The following is an 18,889-nucleotide window of genomic DNA, read 5'->3' as shown; positions in this document are numbered from 1 at the left end:
TTTGTCAAAAATCCCCACCTAAATGATAACAAACTAAGGAAAGAAATGAAGTGTAATAACCCTAGGAACAGCCCTATAGAAAATAAAGAAAAACATTATGCAAAGATAAGATCCTGGAAACCAAAACGCCGGATAATAATATACAAGTTCAATGAGATGTGGATGGTGCAATTGAAAGTTGATTTGTAAAATGGAAAAGGAGAAGAGAAACTTGTGAAATTATGCAGGAGTGGTGGGGGCATCCCGGCTATTAGAGGTTCGGTTCGAGCCCGATGAAAGATGGGACGACTGTGAGTGATTTGATGACTCGTCTTCAGCTTTGCTCCTTTTTGCTTTTCGTTTGTTTCCATTATTATTCCATGGAGTATTTGTTGTTGTTGTACTGGTAGTATCTGTATTCTGTGCTGCGGAAGAATCAGCAGGGAGCAGAAACCTCCAATCCCATGAACGAGCAATCCAATCCTTATGATCTACTCCTCCACATGGCTCCCTCAAGATTCCCAGAAGGTCGTCGGTGGTGTTTAAAGCTTGTCCAAGGGACCACTTATTCGCCCATTGATTATCCAGTGCCAACCATGCCTGCGGGGAAGCCTGGTCCGGGGGTAAAATTCGTCTCAACTGGGAATCGGAAGGTATCGGAGGTTTTAAAGCCATCCAGAATGGTATCAAGGTCTCCAAGTATTGTTTACAGGTTTGGTGATCCAGCCGTGGACTTAATTTGAGTGTGTTGATACATTTTGGAATGATATCGGCGATGTCGTCGATAATAGGAGGTTCTGTAACAGGCCGCAGGGAGATATCAAGAAAAACTATAACACATGCTGTGAAAGCAGAACTTCTGTATTCCAGTTAGGGATGATTCAAGATACAACGTAGCAGGAGGGTGATGGGGAAAACGTACATAGTAAGCCATCCCTTAGTTAGCTGTTTATCCCCTTCAAACAACATGTCAAGAACTTTGCATAATCCCCTCGCAGCGCTTATACATTTGTTGGCATAAAAAACTTCTAGTGACCCATTTTCCTGCGGACACTTCGATCGAGTCGCGGTATTGGCCACTTTAAGCAAGACACGACGGGTGAGGATAATAATAGATCTCAAGTATGCGCAGTAGGCCTGAAGCATAACAGCTTTCTGCATTTGTGGGATCGAGTGATCAAGTATGACCAAGTGAAGAGCGAGTGGGCTAGGCAGGCAACTATACCAAGCCTGAAGCTTATCCATGTGAGTTTTAATGGTGGCAAAATTGAACGAGTGTTGTGAAAGACTATCGTCTTTAGCAATATCGCTCAAAAGCCTAGCAACATTTTCGAATTCGCTTCTAATACGATCTCCCGTCATACGTCGATTTTGTTCACTAGAAATAGTCTAAGGAGATCGAGATCAGCTATATGTATAAAAGTGGGGATACTATTTGAATAAGTACCTGCAGTGATTCGTCGGAGTTCTGGGGATCGCTCCTTCTCGAGGCATTCTCGGTATAACTTCCACTACTATCATCTCCACTTGAATTATAGGGATCTGTGAATTGATGCTGCTGTTTCTGCTGATTTGGATAATCAATAACACTGTTCTGTATTATTTGATTATTTATCATATTGCTCCTCTGTGCCTGTGCTTGTTGTTCCCGATGGTTCCTCGAGTGGGTAATATCAACGATTGTGTGAACATATCCGTATACATTCACCGTGAACTCTGCAGACACCCAGCGAACATCCCCGTTCGGATGAACGAAGCGATAATCCTGTTTTCGCAATCTTCCATCTTCAAAGGAAAAGCACCTAGAGACACGCTCTCTGTCCAGGTGGTGTACGGCGCTTAACCAATTGCCATCTTGCCGTATCCGATAATCGTGGAGACCGGATATCTCGCAGAAACGTTCATTGAGAAAATACTGATGTCGTCCCTCAAAGGATGTCCTTCCACATATACCCACGGGGACGGAGCTATGGTGTCCATTCGGATCTGGGGGCTGCGTGTGGGTTTCAATGGCTGGTGCTGAAAAATGCTCCAAAGTTGATTGGAGTGCTGATTCCGAAATCTTGCGACGAACGACTTCTGCCTCCAAACATCTAGTTTGTTGCTGAAGCATTGCAACAATGGTATCTCGATCTTGTGAATCACCTAGAAGCGGGTATTTCTTCTCGCCGGGGACGACATGAGAATGTGACAGACATATCTGTTGGAAAACATCGCTGAGACCATCCGCCTCGAAAACAGACATATCGTATCCACACAGGAGCGACGCATCCTTCCCATTAACTGCTAAGAAACGCTCCCATACCTGCTCCAGTTCATGAGCTAGTAAGTGCGATCCACGTTCGCAGAGAATGTTGACCAATTCTCCATAAGCGAGAATCCTGGGATACTGTTTCCGAATATCCTGAAAGACCTTCCCAAAATAGCTGTCGAACGCCTGGCTATCGACTTTATCCCCGTTCAGGAGCGATGGCAATAAAGCATCCGCATCCACAAGAATCAGTTGGCCGCGCTCCTTGAGAAGCCCGGGTGCAAGATTCTGTTCCCTTAAATGAGCTTCGAGTCCATCAAGATGTTGCCGCGTAGCAATGATAACAGCTGCATTTTCTGTACTGAAAAACGAGGGTAGAATAAATTTCGAGACGGCGTCGTATAAAAAACACTCGGCTTCGTAAAACTGGATCAAGTGCGAGCAGCGCGGAAGTGCTGGAGGCGCTGCTTTCTTGCGTGATGCCTTACTACCGGCAGTACCAGGTCCTGCCATGGAGTTCCGACTATAGAACTACCCTGGTGCTAAATGAAAGGGATGAAGACAAAGTCTGCTGGATTGATCAGTAAAATTTCGGTCGGATGGATCGATGAGAGTGAAATGTAATAAAGGTGTGACTTTTCTCCCCCTCGGATTGCGTATTTTGTGTGTTGCAAGTGTATGGGTATGGGTGGACTCGATGGCGGCGATGTAGGTATGTAAGTAGGTAGACAAGCAGGCTTGGAGAGCGAAGGAGATTCTAGTAAAGGTGGTAGGTAAGGAGAGGATCCGTGCGACCAGTCTTAACATGGTATAATTATCGACATTACTTTTTGATTTATCGAATGTATGTGGGGCTTGTAATAGATAATTGGCTAGAGCGCGTTGAGACATACATGTATGTATATACATGCGCATGGAATTTTTTTGTAGAAAGTTGATCAATTGATCCTACATACTCTACATACCTACATACCTAACCAGGTCCCACAGATTGGACACTCCCAATGCCGGGCCTGAGGAGGGTGTGTACTCTACAGAGAGTACAGGGATCGTTTCTGCACGGTCAGCTCGTGAGCCACGATCCAAGATCGTAATTGACTTGGTCACAAAGGCTGAAAACTAGACCGCACAGACAGTTGTATCTTTTCAACGGCATCTACACAGAGCCAATGTTAGGTTAGGGGGCAACTGTTGAGAGGGGAAGGAGGGAGGGGTGAGGGGAGAAGAGGGGATCAGTACTTGAGCACCAATCTGTCGGATACGATGCCCAAAGATTCGGGAAAGTGCAAATCTTCAAATAGGCAGTGCCATGAGTATGAGGATAACAGGAGGGACAGGCAATGCACAGGGACCGGGGGCGTAAGGTCCTTCGCCCGATTATAGCCCGGTAATATTATGAACCTCAATCCGACGATAAGAATGGATCCATGGAGGTTCTATGTCATAATATGTAGCCTTATTTAAGAGGGTCAACTTCCTTCTGGGTGGTGGCCTTTAGGGGTCTGCCCAGTAGCGCTAGTCGTTTCATTGAGGTAGGGACATTCCTGTGCCGTCATATGTACGCCCCTCTTTCGAACTACTCTAGCATACCACCATTACTATTGCTACTACACAACCTCTTCATTCTCGTTACTCTACATAATAGAGATTTACCCTACATGGCATGATATCTAGGTACTACTCACTCATGATTTGTTTTCTGTCCGGCGAAGACTCCGGTTCTGGAAGTCGATCTAATGCCAAATTTTCCCAGATCGACTTGTACACATGCGCAGCAAAAACGAATGTTAGGGATCCCGCGGTTATCGGAACCGTTTTCTTAATATTTAGAGTCCATTCAGATTCACGTTACAACCTGTTGATCCTACAGTACAAATTTTACGTTGCAACGGATTCCTCGTCAAAATTTCGGAATCTCGAGGCACCAGATCTAGATTAGGAAACCCCTAGAGACAGATCTAGAAACTACAGAGCCTTCAAACCTCTATGTACAAAAGAGGCTGTGGCGCGCGTAGCAAGAATACCGTAAGGCTTAGGCTTTTCCTATCATGCATCTAAGCATTTTACAAAGTTTCCAGGGGGCTATCGAACATCTTTTATCAGGAGGGCAGATGAAGTTGAACCCTAGATGTACAATTGCAAGGGTGTAAGCGAGATCTCACTGCATTCAAAGCAGCCATGGACGATGTCGGGTGTGGCAGCGGGGCCCTTGCGCAAAGCGACCGAGGTTCATGGCTGCAACATGGGATTAATTGAGATTACACCACCCAATAACACGTTATTTCGAATTCGCCTTTTTAAAAAGATTATTCTCGAGGCCAATACCCACAGAATTTAAAGGAGAAATCGACAAAAAATGAAGTAAAGCAGGGAACCTTGTAATTACCTTCTAGCCGCATGTAAGCCTAGACCTTGTAGTTTTGGACGTCAGTGTCCCATCCGGTTACAAAAATACACAGTACTGTACATGTAGTTTACTAAAAGTAGCCCACGCTGGTTTATTCATAGAAGTTTGAAAGGGCAAAATTTTCAAAAGGCCAAAAATCCAAAAGCTCACCACGTTTCATAGGCGCCAGATTCCTGAATTTCTAGAATTCCGCGATTTTCGGGACATAGCGTAAGGGGGGGGGCATATTACATACAACAATCGAAACAATTGCGGTAATTATCAAGAGCACCCCAATATCCCGGGAAGATCCAAGGACAGTACATGACTATAACCTCTTCAAGATTGGATAAAATTGAACGTCCGCACCCCGTAGCCACATCAATAGTCCCCGAAATTGTTAATGTGCTCGGAATTCCAAAAGGAGTGATAAAGTAGAACGAGTGATATTCCATGACCCGTCATGGATTAGAGTTGTTGATTGCAGCCACATAACGGATACTAGCTACATGTACTGGCCGGGCAGGGATTGCAATAACAGCCAAGATGCCAAAGCTCCAGTTCCTACTCGCGAGAAGACCCCTGTTTGTTAACAAACGGTATTCGGCGGTGAACGGTAATGATACAATGTCTAAGGCAAGATCCAGCCGTGGTAGTACGGCAAAACCTTTCTGCTTGATCTGTCAGAGCTGCCGGGATGTTCGAGCCTTGAATGTGACCCTCAGTACTACTGCGACGTGAGTCGACCGGAACATCTCCTTTGATTCCCATCAATACCTAGGGCATTCGTGGACCTTTTTGTTATCCAGCTAGCCAGCTACACTCTCGAACATTGATCACCTGGCCGAGTAGATATCGCAGTCAAGCTGAGCGGTGAGGAAAATGTCACAAGGCCCTATGTTAACGTTCTCTGACACTTTTGTAGGGCGGATAATCCCGAATACACCCCCGCTACCCGGGCCCTAGCTACTGTTTCTACCTATCCGTCCCCAGAGTACCCTACTGACCTACTCTTACTCTAGAATTAACGTATCGATATCATTGCCCTCCTGCAGCGCACGAGCCGCTCCGCGGGAAAAAAATAAATCAAGGAAGAAAAGGAAATAACAAAGAACAAGGTTGGCATTACTTGGGGTTGGGGAAAAAGTTCCCAGCATGACAACAAAAAACCGAAATAGTTGGCGTGCAGATAAGTATGTACATATGTAGGTGCGTGACACAATTTAGTGATTACTCTCTGGGGTATCAATAGGAAATAATGTGCGTAGGCCATGATCATTGTACACTGGTCCAGTTGGATCGACCGAAACAGCCGAAAATGTAGTATGGGCAAGGGCGGAGTGATGCTTGCGATCGAGGCCTACCATTTTTCCTATTAATGGCTTCAATTGTTGTTCCATGGCAATGAATGAGGTGGACACACGTTTCAATACACAAGCAAGGTGGAAGGGATTCAATAGAGGGAACGTCAACGATATTAAGATAAGATCATGTACGTGCTGTTTCAAAGAAAATAGATCATATTTTGGTGGGGTGAAAACAATAGGTTAGTAATTATAGGAATATATAGGGAATAGTTGTTCTGTCTTTTTATTGTCTTCATACCTGCAGCCTGGTAAATCTTGTATAATTGCATCCGTTGACATTGCACACAATTAGCTTCGGTACGTCTTGAAGTATCCCCGAACTGGTTAGCTACCGAAAGCCTCGCCGAGGGCCCTTTGGGGGAGGGGGGGGAGGTGTCCGAATATCCTCCGAAGGCTTCAGAGACAATCCACCATCCGGATTTTTGATACGCCAGGTCTGTGCGGCAAGCCGCGCACAACAATCCCAGGGGATGGGACTATTCTTTATGTTACAGTGCATCATGTAAGTACATGTACACACAGAAAATCGAGCCGTCAAAACGAAGAGATTGGAGTGCCTCTCTCGGTCGAGTACTCTAGTGGACTGACACCTGGTCTAGGTGTGTGGCCGGTATATACATATAGATATAAGGTCGAAAAGCTTCGGGTCCGACTCCGTCGCGTCTCACGATATCAGGCGGTCCCTTTGGATGATAAGAGCCAATACCGAGCTGAAGTAAAACCCGAATCTCCGAGAAGTACTTAGTTTACGTACGTACGTACCTACAGCGTGTGGTAAAATTATTGTAGAAGTATGGGAAGAGTCCTATTGGCCGAGTCAGTCACTTAAACCCTGTTTTTACACCCCGGTTTCTACAATAGTTCTACCTCTCGCTGTAGGTATATTCTAACCGTACTTTACCCAAATTGGCAATGAAATCTCCAGCTTTCCCTAGGCCTCCTAACATGTGTAGTGTGTAAAAGGTGGGTTGGGAGTCTGCCAGTTAATTATTTACGTGTTTAAGAACTGATTAATTGCGCAATCAACAAGTGAGGACATGTTATAGGCTCAGATATAGGACAACTATCCGATTACATGATCTGATGCAGCCAGGCTAGTACACATTGTCCCACAGCTAGCCAGAGTCAGAGTCATCACAGGTCACTCGTGTATCAGAATGGCCTGATCGGTACATGACAACCACTACAAACCATATCGCTTTTATGTTTTCGATCCGGATGTCTAAGAATGCCAGAAGCTCCCATGGTTCACCTACGCGCAGCTACATAAGTACTCTATAGAGAACTACTCTACGGCTGTGGAGTACTCTACATGTACCTACATGTATGTACGTAGTACTAGGAAGCTCTACAATCATCTCGGACCAACCACCCAACAATGTCGGAGATGGCAATACCTACTTTTTGCTTCCCGAAAACTCCAGATACCGTATACGTCTCGAGATCTCCATAAACGATCACCGGTGCCTCTTCGAAATTTTCTTTTTCATTCCACCCCCCCGCGGTCATATATCATTGTGTACCTCACAACTAATAGGTAAGTACATATATACATACGCTCACTCCTTCAGATAGGTATGTGCGTAACGTTCGGGGCCGGGTTTGCTGATATTTTATCTCTCGCTCGTCCTTTCGGGATCGGAAGAAAAGCCACGAGGGAAGCCAGGTATCGAGATTGGCAATGACTAGCTACATACTCTACCTAAGCTAGTCAAACAACACATAAGTTTGTTTCTTTTTCCTGACGCCATGACTACGTTGGTGTATCAATGCACCGGTGTCGGTGCCTGGGTGTGGAGAGCCTATTATCTCAATGCTACCACACTCCTCTCACCTAAAAAAAAACTTAGGATATCGGGATACATATCGCAGCAGAGCTCGACCAGTATATATATATGTACGTACTACATACTCTACAAACACGTATTTTATGTGCTCTTCAGTGTACAGGAAAATACCGGACCTCACGCCACTACTCGGTCCCCATCTCTTCGATCCGAACGGGATATGCCGTGCTGCGACAGCACCACAACGACGTAGCTTGGGTTGTGGCCGGATCGCTGAGATATCCCGGGAACAGGAAGCTTATTGCTTTTGCGGGGTAATTAAGGCTCTGTCGCTTAGGCTTAACCAGTTCCTGGACAAAGCCTTGGATCTCCCCGCCCCGGGGCCCATTTAGCCAAATGGGCCCCAGAAATATGGCATACTACAAACTTCATAACTTACATGCATTTGATTTGATATCTCGAGCCAAAAGGCATGTTTACGCTTGAAGATTTCAGTTATTCCCTTACTCTACTGACTCGGGTAAACCCCTACTTTTATCCTTTGCGTAGGCTAACGAGAGAACTAGTCTAAAAGCTTCGTCTGTCTATAGCTAGCTAGGTGATGAGGTACCCGCAGAGAAACACATCTAAATTCAATGGCTTTCCCCGCAAATTGTGGGGAAGCAAGGAACCTTATTCTGGCTATATGGTTCAACGGCTGGAGAGTTACCTATAACTATGAAGCACCTACACGAAATACGATGGGTGATTACAAGTGACGTTCCGGATCCTCTATCGCGGATAATATCATCCTTGAATGGTAGTCAAAGGACACAACTCGTGAGAATACTACTCGACGGACAAAATTAACCCGTTAAATTAAGTACTGCTTTCAATATTATAAATAACAAGTCAGAATCCCATATATATAATTGTGTAAATAACTTTGCCAATTAAAAGCTCACTTCGGACCTAAACTCTCATAAAGATGCAGTATCAATTCTCGGGGCCCATAATCCTCACCTTTTTGAAGTTATGTGCAACTACTCTTGCGGTAAACCTCGTGGTTTCGAGCGAGTATGGGAATAAAACGAGTCCAATCATGTATGGCCTGATGTTTGAGGTGTGTAGAAGCTTAGCCCGGCCAAAGACTAGTGCTACCTCATCTGCCAAGGTGTAGTAGTACCTACACAGTCAGCTAATAGTAGCAACAGGATATCAATCACTCTGGCGATGGCGGTCTCTACGCTGAACTAATCCGCAATCGTGCCTTCCAAGGCTCTGGTAGTACCACAAATCCAACCCTTGCCGCCTATCGCGCTGTCGGCGATGCCGTCATCTCCATTGATACCGCCAACCCGCTCTCCCCCGCGCTGAAAAATGTAATGAAGGTCACCCCAATCTCATCAGACGCTACCCAAGTGGGTTTTCTCAATGAAGGATTCTGGGGAATCAATGTGAAGGATCAAGAGTACACCGGAAGTTTCTACGTCAAGGGACAATATAACGGAGACTTCACAGTTTCACTCAAATCGAACCTTACGAGCAAGGTATATGCACAGAAGAAGGTCAGGTCCACGTCGAAACCGGATGCATGGACTAAACATGAGTTTGTGCTTCACCCAGAAGCCGCACCAAACGTGAACAATACGTTGCAGATCACATTCAACGCTAAAGGTTCGGAGGAGGGGCTGTGGTTTAGTATGATTAGTCTGTTCCCACCAACATACCATGGAAGGTGTGTAGCCAGCTACTAAATGATAGAAATTATGGGAGATGCTAATAGAGAATTGTATTACAGGAAGAATGGGCTAAGGAAGGACTTGGCGGAGAACTTGGAGCAGTTCAAACCAACCTTTCTGAGATTCCCAGGTGGAAATAATCTGCAAGTACTCAATAATCCTGGCTGTAAACTGTATTTTGCTAATTTTTTCTTTAAGTGAGGGAGACGAACCTCCATACCACTGGAAATGGAATGAAACAATTGGTCCGTTAGTAGACCGCCCTGGTCGTCCAGGTAATCATCAATTTCCTTTGATTAAGCCTTGCCGAACAATTTACTCAACGAACCAAGGTACATGGGGTTATGAAAACACAGATGGCCTAGGATTAGTTGAATATATGGAAGTATGTCACGAACTAAAAGACCTAAGAACATAGCTAAATCCTAGGCAGTGGTGCGATGATATGAATCTGGAACCAATACTTGACGTCTGGGCTGGCTATTACCTCTCAGGACCTATAATCCCCCAAGACGAGCTAGAATTTTACGTCCAAGACGTCCTCAACGAGCTTGAATTTCTCATGGGCTCCATCGATACCCCCTACGGTTCCCTCCGTGCCCAACTCGGCCACCCTAAACCCTGGGTCATCAACTATGTCGAAGTTGGCAATGAGGACGATATCGGCGGGGGTGCATCATACAGTGCCTACCGCTTCCCAATGTTCCGCGACGCCATCAAAGCTGCATACCCGCATATGACGATCATTGGCTCCACCCCTAAAATCGACCCTATACCAGATGGTGCATGGTTAGATTATCATAGATATACAAGGCCGGATGACTTTGTGTCGCTTTTTGGCATGTTCGATAATTGGAATAGAAGTCATCCGGTATTTGTGGGCGAGTACGCATATATTCAACCTAATAAACCAGGCGGCGGGGGCCCGGAATGGGGTGGGGCGTGGAGGTCCCCATATACGACGTTGATAGGGATGATCTCAGAGGCAGTGTTTGCAATTGGGATGGAGAGGAATGCGGATTTGGTTAGAGCGGCGGCGTATGCGCCTATATTACAGAACTTGAATAGTTATCAGTGGAGCGTAAGTTCCCTTAACATTTTAACTAATCGGCCATACTCGCGTTCAAAAGAAATATTAGTAACTGACAATTTTCTGATTTTCAGCCTGACTTGATCTCCTTCACAGCCGACCCAGGAGAGACTGCGCTTTCAATCAGTTATTACCTCCAAAAAGTATGTATCTCTACAGTTACAGTACAAAGATTTTATTGTAACACTTTCTAGCTCTTCTCGACCCATCATGGAACTACCGTACTTCCGGTCACCTCAGATGCCAAATTCGGACCACTGTACTGGTCTGCATCCAGCACCGACGGTGGTCGATACTACCTCAAAATTGCCAACTACAACGGTACTACAACTACTGTAACTTTCGAAGTCCCTGATGACAACGTTATCAAGGGTAAGCTTACAACTTTGAATGCACCTTCTCCATTCTCTGAGAATAGCCCAAAGAATGAGACAAGTATATGGACGGAAAAGGAGGTTACTAAGGGCGCAGATGGGAAGTTCGCGTTTGAGTTGCCGGATTTGACGGTCGCTGTTTTGGCGGTGAATTGAATGGAACACCTAGCTATAGGCTGTATTGTGACGTACTATCCTAGTTATGTACAGCAGTAAGGTTATGTATGATTTGGTGTCTGCTCTGTCATATTATAGATTTAGTCCTTCTGACTTCTCAACTTTCTATTCGGATCCTACAACAGCTGCAGCTAGCTGAGCCCGAAAAGCTACATGAGATCGAATTGAAAAGATACAGTATGGTGCGATCGATTGCTACTTACCCATCCCCGGAATAGTTGTTACAATGGTACGATATTTGCAGCGCCAGTGTTGTCTGTACTATTTAACCGGACAGCCAACCAGGAACCTCGTCCCTCAACCTCCGAAGAACTACAGTACATGCAGTTTTCTATCCTCAAAATATGGTTGCACATCTTCTTCTTCTTCGAAGGGATTGTTGTGGGTTATCTATGGGCTAATGAGTTGTTTTTCTAAGTTAGGGAGGTGAATAGCTGCTAGAGTTTGCGTAATCATGATTTGGACTTGCTCTTGCATCATGATACCCCCTCTAACTCGAACGGTAAGTCTGATGTCAAAGAGTCGTTAGAATCATCTATATTACATAGGAGATATGAGGTAGTTCCCAGCGCAGTTAAGTACATAATATCAATATTGGGTACATGAGGTTATCACTGTGCAACATGTGTCAATCTACGCACTAAAATCCAAGCACCTTCATTGCGCGCACAGATTTTGATTGCAGTTCCACTAAACTTCTGGTGTTAAACCTGGCTAGTTTTGGTATATTTGCAGCAGCCTTTAGAAGGCGCGCGCAGCAGCGCAAAAGTCATCTCTTTGGGTGCCTTTTTGTGTGGAGTAGCGCAAGCAAAGCAAACTTCAGGCCCAACTCCGATTTGCCGGAAGTACGAGTTGACGTCCCCCATTTCTAGATCTGTGATTGGCCACAATCGACTCCAACATGTCCAAGATGTCGATGGCTTCTGTCACAATATCAGTAATTTCAAACTCTTCATGTCCGAGCTCCTAGCATATAGTAGGTACATATGCTGCTGCAAGCATTACTCTTTAGGGTGGAGGCTTGCGATGGACCCATGGGCTAGTACATATACACCGGCGTGTAGTAGGTACGCCGGGTAGGTTCTCCACGGAAATCTGCAACGAACTAATATTTATTTGGACGTGCCTGTGAATTGACCTTAAAGTTGACTGACTAACCTACTCTATTCTGTGCAGCATCGTCTAGATCTTCATACCATCATCATGCAAGTATCATTCGATAAAGGGTCACCAAAGATAGGCCCGGATCCAACGACAGGGAAGATATTTCAGCGTCAACCTCAAACACAATTGCCGCAGACGCTCCAGCCATTGATTTCACAAATTTTACCCTACCTAGAAGGGAGAACCGTTGGTGCACGTGCATCTCGTCGTGCATCCTACCAGTCAGTGCACTGTTGGTTAGATTCTTCAAGGTGACAGTGACATATAAGACAAACACCAGAGAGAGAGAGGACCCGGGGATCCATTAGTATGACCGTTGAAAATCTGAGATATATACTCGCTATGACAACATCATTTTTCGTGTAAAACTGCCCAGTGTATTTGGAGATTCTGGAACGTGGCCCGTGAAATTGAAGTGTCAAACATAGGTGTTTCGGACATCTTTCCTGGTACTTGGATCCGGAAGCTTTCTTTTCTGCTTCTACTCCATGTAGAAATTGATAAACCAGCATGTTCTTTAGTCTTCCGGATCATAGACTATCTCTGGATAGTACAATTGCTCTACATGCCCCGGAGAAATTTCGAAATTAATAGCTAGTATCAGGGGTGTTTGAAGAAAGTAGATCAATATGCCTCGGGGAATTAGAGTTAAATTAACATTCTCCAACTTTGATTACTCATGTTAACATCAGTACATATCACGAATAAGCAAGTGACTTTTTTTCAACCTCTTAAACCTCCTATTTACATGCAAGCCCCGAGACAAGGGAAAGCTCCGGATTCAAAGTACAGCACCAAGCAAATAATGGCGCTAAGACCACATAACCTTTTTCTGCCAAGAAGACCCGCGTGCTTTTGAAACTTTGCTTATCGTCTCAGGCCCCGGCCCCTGAGAATGATCTGATATCAAGCACAGATACAAGCTCGGTATATAATCCGGCAATTAGACGTACATTCGCGTCTCAAACATCCAATTGTTATTTCTGAGAGCAGCCAGGCTTCCTATAACTACATGTACATATATTCTTGCTTCTTTGGATATACATACCGTAGCTAAGCATTTTTACGCAAGCTCTAATAATAAAATTGGCACATATGCTTCTCACAGAGGTATCCAATCAAGCCTTGTGGGCAGTAGGTAGAAAGATGAGCCCGTCTCGAGCTCTCATTTTTAAAGATATCCGTTTCCACATAACGCACATACATACGGCTCATTCCCAGACTCTTGAAAGTTCAACTCAGGTATGCTTATGTGGAAATTTTCTACAAAGAGTACTAGTATCCCTTAACATTAGACAAGAATGAACTACCGAGCCTACCTACAGTGCATGTGATATTTCGACCGGGGATGAAGAAAACCGAGGTCGATATGAATGCGTTGGCACTTAAGGGGGGATGAAGGCCGACGTCAAAATGATACGATTATCTAATAAATCATCCAGCTATACAGGATGCACCTGCAACTGCACAGAGAAATTCGATCACAAATCGTGGCTTGTAAAAAGAAATGAATTACCGTAACCTGGTTATAACTGAAAAGTATCGCAAATCAGCCCGCGCCTGGAATAGGGCACCTTGCTATAGTAGATCCCTCAACTATGTCTGGCCACGAGGCTTTTCGATATTTTAATTTAAAGCTTATAGGTTCTTGCTAATATATCCAGTTACTGTCAATAGCGTGATGGGTGGGTGCCCATATGGATGGATGGATCCATGGGTGAATGGATCCATGGGTGGATGGGGACTCATATTGTCTGTGTGTTGGCAAATTATTGGCATTGACGGGCTTCCCAAGAGTCAAGACCACGAACCTTCTCAACAAACTCTATGCGGGGAAACAAAGCACTCGGATAATTATATTCAGCCCATCCGCTCATGTCTGAAGTCCATATCGACCTACGTCCACTCGCACAGCTGCAGTTCAGCCTACTCAATCAGCGTGCTGTGTGACCAACCTTTCATTTTTACCTCTCATAATCTGACATTTGACCTCGTGCTCATGCTCGTCGATCGGCTTGAGTAAAGCAATATAAAGCTTTATATTGTACCTAGCTCCAGCTCGATCGGGTATACACTTGGAGAGCCAATCCAGATTTCTGGCACCAGTCCAATCGTCCGCTGCCGTTATCCTGACAAAGATAACGGGGGGTTGTCCGGATTTTTGTTTGTTTATTTCGTGATACTAACTAACTCTGGCCCCCAATGAACGGGGATGGGAAATAGATCTACATTCTTACGCGTACACATAGGTGATAGAAAATTGAAGCTTCCTTCAGCGGAATTAAATATGGGTCAGTACTCCGGAGGCTATTTAATGAATGCGGGTAACGGGGTAACGGGGTAACAGAAGCTTTGTGTCATGAGAGTTGTAGATCACTCCTGTCATTTTTTTCGCATGTGCAAGGTGGTAATAATGAAAGAAGCCTACGTACTATTTATTTAACTAGAACAAGTTAAATAATGGGGTTAATATAATTGAGATTGGCAGGACATGTCTCAGCGATTTCCATTACATAATATTTAGTAGGAGATGTACCGAGTGATCTTTCGTGCTCTTAAAACTTTGAAAATGTATGACCGTAAAATATAGGCTTTTATATCTACAGTATCCGGTAGAATTATTGCGAAAGTCAGAACTAAAAGGGTGGGTTTCTTGGCCCGTGCTCACTGCAAAAATTCCTTTGAGGGCCAATGGGACTATCGGGTCACGGAAAACCCACTTTCGCATTAATTCTACCAGAATCTGTATGGAAATCCCAAGATAATAATAGTGTCATGGTCTCCTAGGTGCCGATCGAAGCCATTATTGTCATCAATAATAGAAATGCTTTTCAAAAAGCTCTAACCATGCAGGTCACAAAAAATACATGCTTATCCTGAAGAAGGAAGTTTCTACGCGCACGGGTGCGGAAAATCTTATTATTCCGAAGGAACTCGAGATTAAGGCGCGAGGTTGCTCGCTTGCAAGCACGAGCTGCCCTAGACCGGCTCAACCGCCTCCTGGCTTTTTATAGCACTTTAAACCCCATCCGCGGGGCCCTATATATAATTCATCATATTCGTATTATATATATATCTCACCATTGTGTAGTGATTTATATCCCCTCGAAATAACTTGTGGCCTCTGAATTTGGATCCACGACCATCCTCACTTCTAGATCACTTCAAATCACTCGCTTACATTAGCAGTCTCGAGTACTTATTAAAATATACTTATGTATGTAGGCACTTTATATCACATGTAGACAGGTATTAAGTAACCGGTCTACTTTCTCTGCATGTCCTTAAGTAAAACATTAGTACATGTAGTATGTACCTACATATACATGTAGGTACACACATCAAATTCTGTATGGGTACGTTATACATGTAATTACTTAAGGCATTGGGAAACGCACCCTCACACCCATAGTTTGCAGCAAGAACTCGTCTACCAGCATAATTAAGAACCAGTGATAAAGTCAAGGACTATTTGTACAGAATAATGCAGTTCTGCCATACAAATAATTCATTCGCACTTTCTGGTTCTTGTGCTGGTAGGCCTGGTCAATCCTTTACCCGCTTGAGTAATTATAATGTGCCTAAAATAATTCGAAAACCCCAATACCAGATATCTGTTTAGGCAACTCGGATTTCCTAAGTAGGCTATCGGTATAAAGTTTGAAGAGAACTAAACTTTAGCCGGGCCAAATATCAGGCCTAGACTCGGGCACGGAAAGAAAAAAAGGTCAAACTAATTACCTGAATAGGGAACCCGGGCTGCCTCATTGGGTACATATCTCGAATTAATGTTTCGGCCGGATTGCCTAATGAACCTATCAGGATTACCTAGAAGAGTAATTAGTCTACATTTTTAAGAGTTCCGTTAGTACTACATGCATTTGTTGTGACACTGGTCAGGCGTAATGTAATGTATGTCCGCCGTAAATAGTAAATATTCCCCGTGATCATACAAGCCAGCTAATGAGTTAGTTCGGGGCCGGTGGTGGGCTCGGACATACAACCTCTGATAGAATTATTGTGGAAACAGTTATTAACGATCAAGGGTTTCTGCCCAATGTTGTAGTTCAAGTCTTCGCCGAGCACAGAGATCTCCCACGCCACATTTCCACAATAATTCTACCCGAGGTTATGAGACTGAACCTCCGGCCGGCCGGCGCGCATTATCTTAAGACGGACCTTATTTTTCAATTCTGCCCGAGCACACTTGGGCTTGCCAAGGATTGGTCATATTCATATAGAATTCTGTACTAGCTTAGATCCTTTGTACCGTATGCTATAGAATATATCGGTACCTGGCCAGATCCACCCGCAACCTGGACAAGCCCCCGGCCCCAACAGCTCACGCACCAGAGTCTGATTTGTACCAGCCACTCCCACCACGGTCCCACATCGAACCCTCAACCCCCTGACATGAGCTAGCCCTCGAATACCAAAAGATGACTGCGTTCATCTGGAGCTTTCAAAGTCACGTCAAAGACCTCAAACGCTTCTTCTCTTAGGCCACTTTGAAATCGTACTATTTCTATGTTGCATCATACGCTATCACTCGGTAACAGGGCTCGATCGAATAGGCTATTGAGTTCTGGTCTCTGAGCCTAGGAGGCCACATATGTGTGTTTGTCACTATGAGTTCGTATTTCCGGTACGCCGGGAGTTATATGGGTGTATAAAGGCCATTCTAGCTATTGTATAGTAGTTATCAGAGTTATTGGACGACATGCCGTGGATATTCTGGAGGGGATCAAATCTGAAGCTTTGAAGATATATAAATTACAAAATCCTGCATAGCAACGGCTCACCACATCAACTCTATAGAAGAGATCCAAGGCACATCATATCTTAATGCTATTCAAAGGGGGGGAAAGCAACAAAATCTTGCAAGATTTCTTCTTCTTCAATGGCCAATAACAAAGTACCAACTTTTTTTTTTTTGATATTGTTTCAAGGTTTTATACGTGTTGTTTCGATTATTTGAGGTCTGGAGCTCGATCGTAATCAATCGGAAGGCGGGTATATAATATTCTAGACTCCTCCTCCTCCATGGCGGTCTACAGACACATCTGAACGCATACAGATTCTCAAAAACATCTACAAGATTTCGTTTTCGCCTCCAAAAAATATACGCCATTACTACCGCGCGCATTAACTTAATATCAAAAACCTCGTCTTATATAAGTCTAAGAATGAACAAGAAAAATCAAACCCGTTTTTTGAATATATGCAATTGAACCGTAGGGGCAGCCAAATTCCCTATGGTCCACTGGCTACAGCATTCTGAAACTCGCCAGATTTCACTGGCTCCAGTCAGCCGAAAGCCATTTATTCGACTTACTAGTCGATGACATATGCATCCACATATATGGTAGACACACGTGGTCTATATTTTGGATAATAATGTAGATTAGTGATCCTTATTTTCTAGAGCTAGATCTTATAGATATTTCAAAAAATGCGGTTGCCGATTATAATTATATTAGGTGGACCATTAGTATAAGCACATGCTTACATGTACGTACATGAACAGAACGTATATATTTATATTTACAGAAGTGAATACCCCTATCGCTAATGAAGCAATACATAAAGCCTTGCACACTTTACTTTTACCATTATATTCCCGTATCTGCAAACAACACAGGCTCAAGTATTAATTGTGAGCCTGGGCTCATAGAATGAGACGGGACCAGGCTATATGCCCTAAGAGGAAACCGCTCTCCCTAGTATTAGCACCACCTATTCGTTATAGCTATAGCCTTGAATTTAGACTAGCCACACCGTGCACCGCCGTCCGAGCTACGTAACCTCTGATTACTACACGCACGTATACACTTAACCATGAGCATAAAATGCGGATCAGAAAGAAGTGAAAACATAACCCCTTAGTCAGGCGCGCACGTGGAAAAAAAAAAAAAAAAAGAATTCATCCAATCACACCATCTCACTCGACGTCGAAAAATCATGTGATACGAAATCACTCGTTTGATTGATTGATTACTTTATTAATTGCATGCAACATACCCGGCCGGAGCCGGAGGTTATGACAATATAACAAACAAAACTCCCCTCCCCAGAACATCCCTTCATCCACCGCCATCTCAACAAAAAGGGAATATAAGGAAACAACTGTCACTCCCACTTAAGCCCAACCCTAATCATCTCCCTTCTCGCATCCTCCGACTTTTTGCCCATATAACGTCCAACCCATTCCCATGTGCGTACAGGTAAAATAAAAGCCTATCCATCTTGAGTACCCCTATTTTCTATTTGATGGTCCTAACTTCGATTGTCTCTGTGTTCTTCCACATCTCGTGCCCGTTTTTACTCTAGAATTAAAATTGCCTGGTTCCCTCTGTGTCGGTGCCGTGCCCAACTGTCAACTGAAGATCGTTCCCTGCAGCTGTTGCTGTTCCACGAAATCACTCGGATCTTTACTATCACGCTGACGCGTGCGGGGTGTGTGTGGGTAGTCCCTTACTCTAAAAAGGCACCATAGATGGGTGTAATTCAACAGTCAAAACGTTTCATAGAAGACAAAGACAAGCTCGATACACACCGACAAGAAGCCAAAAAGAAAAATGGATATAGAACGA

The 18,889-nt window shown here is 44.3% G+C and overlaps 2 protein-coding genes across 2 annotated transcripts; one reads left to right on the top strand and one right to left on the bottom strand.

The window, feature by feature from the left end:
• Positions 1-219: 219 nt before the first annotated feature.
• Positions 220-2,743, bottom strand: H6S33_009140 (uncharacterized protein; the record flags this gene model as incomplete). Its single annotated transcript, XM_044840503.1, has 3 exons — positions 220-838; positions 902-1,368; positions 1,427-2,743. The coding sequence occupies 3 exons, from the start codon at positions 2,741-2,743 to the stop codon at positions 220-222; spliced, it is 2,403 nt and encodes an 800-aa protein (XP_044697955.1).
• Positions 2,744-8,737: 5,994 nt separating this feature from the next.
• H6S33_009139 (uncharacterized protein) lies at positions 8,738-11,111 on the top strand (the record flags this gene model as incomplete). Its single annotated transcript, XM_044840502.1, has 7 exons — positions 8,738-8,872; positions 8,964-9,487; positions 9,551-9,621; positions 9,690-9,736; positions 9,925-10,572; positions 10,656-10,724; positions 10,776-11,111. The coding sequence occupies 7 exons, from the start codon at positions 8,738-8,740 to the stop codon at positions 11,109-11,111; spliced, it is 1,830 nt and encodes a 609-aa protein (XP_044697954.1).
• Between the last annotated feature and the right edge of the window lie 7,778 nt (positions 11,112-18,889).

The sequence above is a fragment of the Morchella sextelata genome (genome assembly GCF_020137385.1).
Source record: "Morchella sextelata strain SCLS chromosome Unknown scls_3, whole genome shotgun sequence".
Taxonomy (NCBI): domain Eukaryota; kingdom Fungi; phylum Ascomycota; class Pezizomycetes; order Pezizales; family Morchellaceae; genus Morchella; species Morchella sextelata.
The sequence above is the reverse complement of the archived record's forward strand: the minus strand, read 5'-3'. Positions and strand labels throughout refer to the sequence as shown.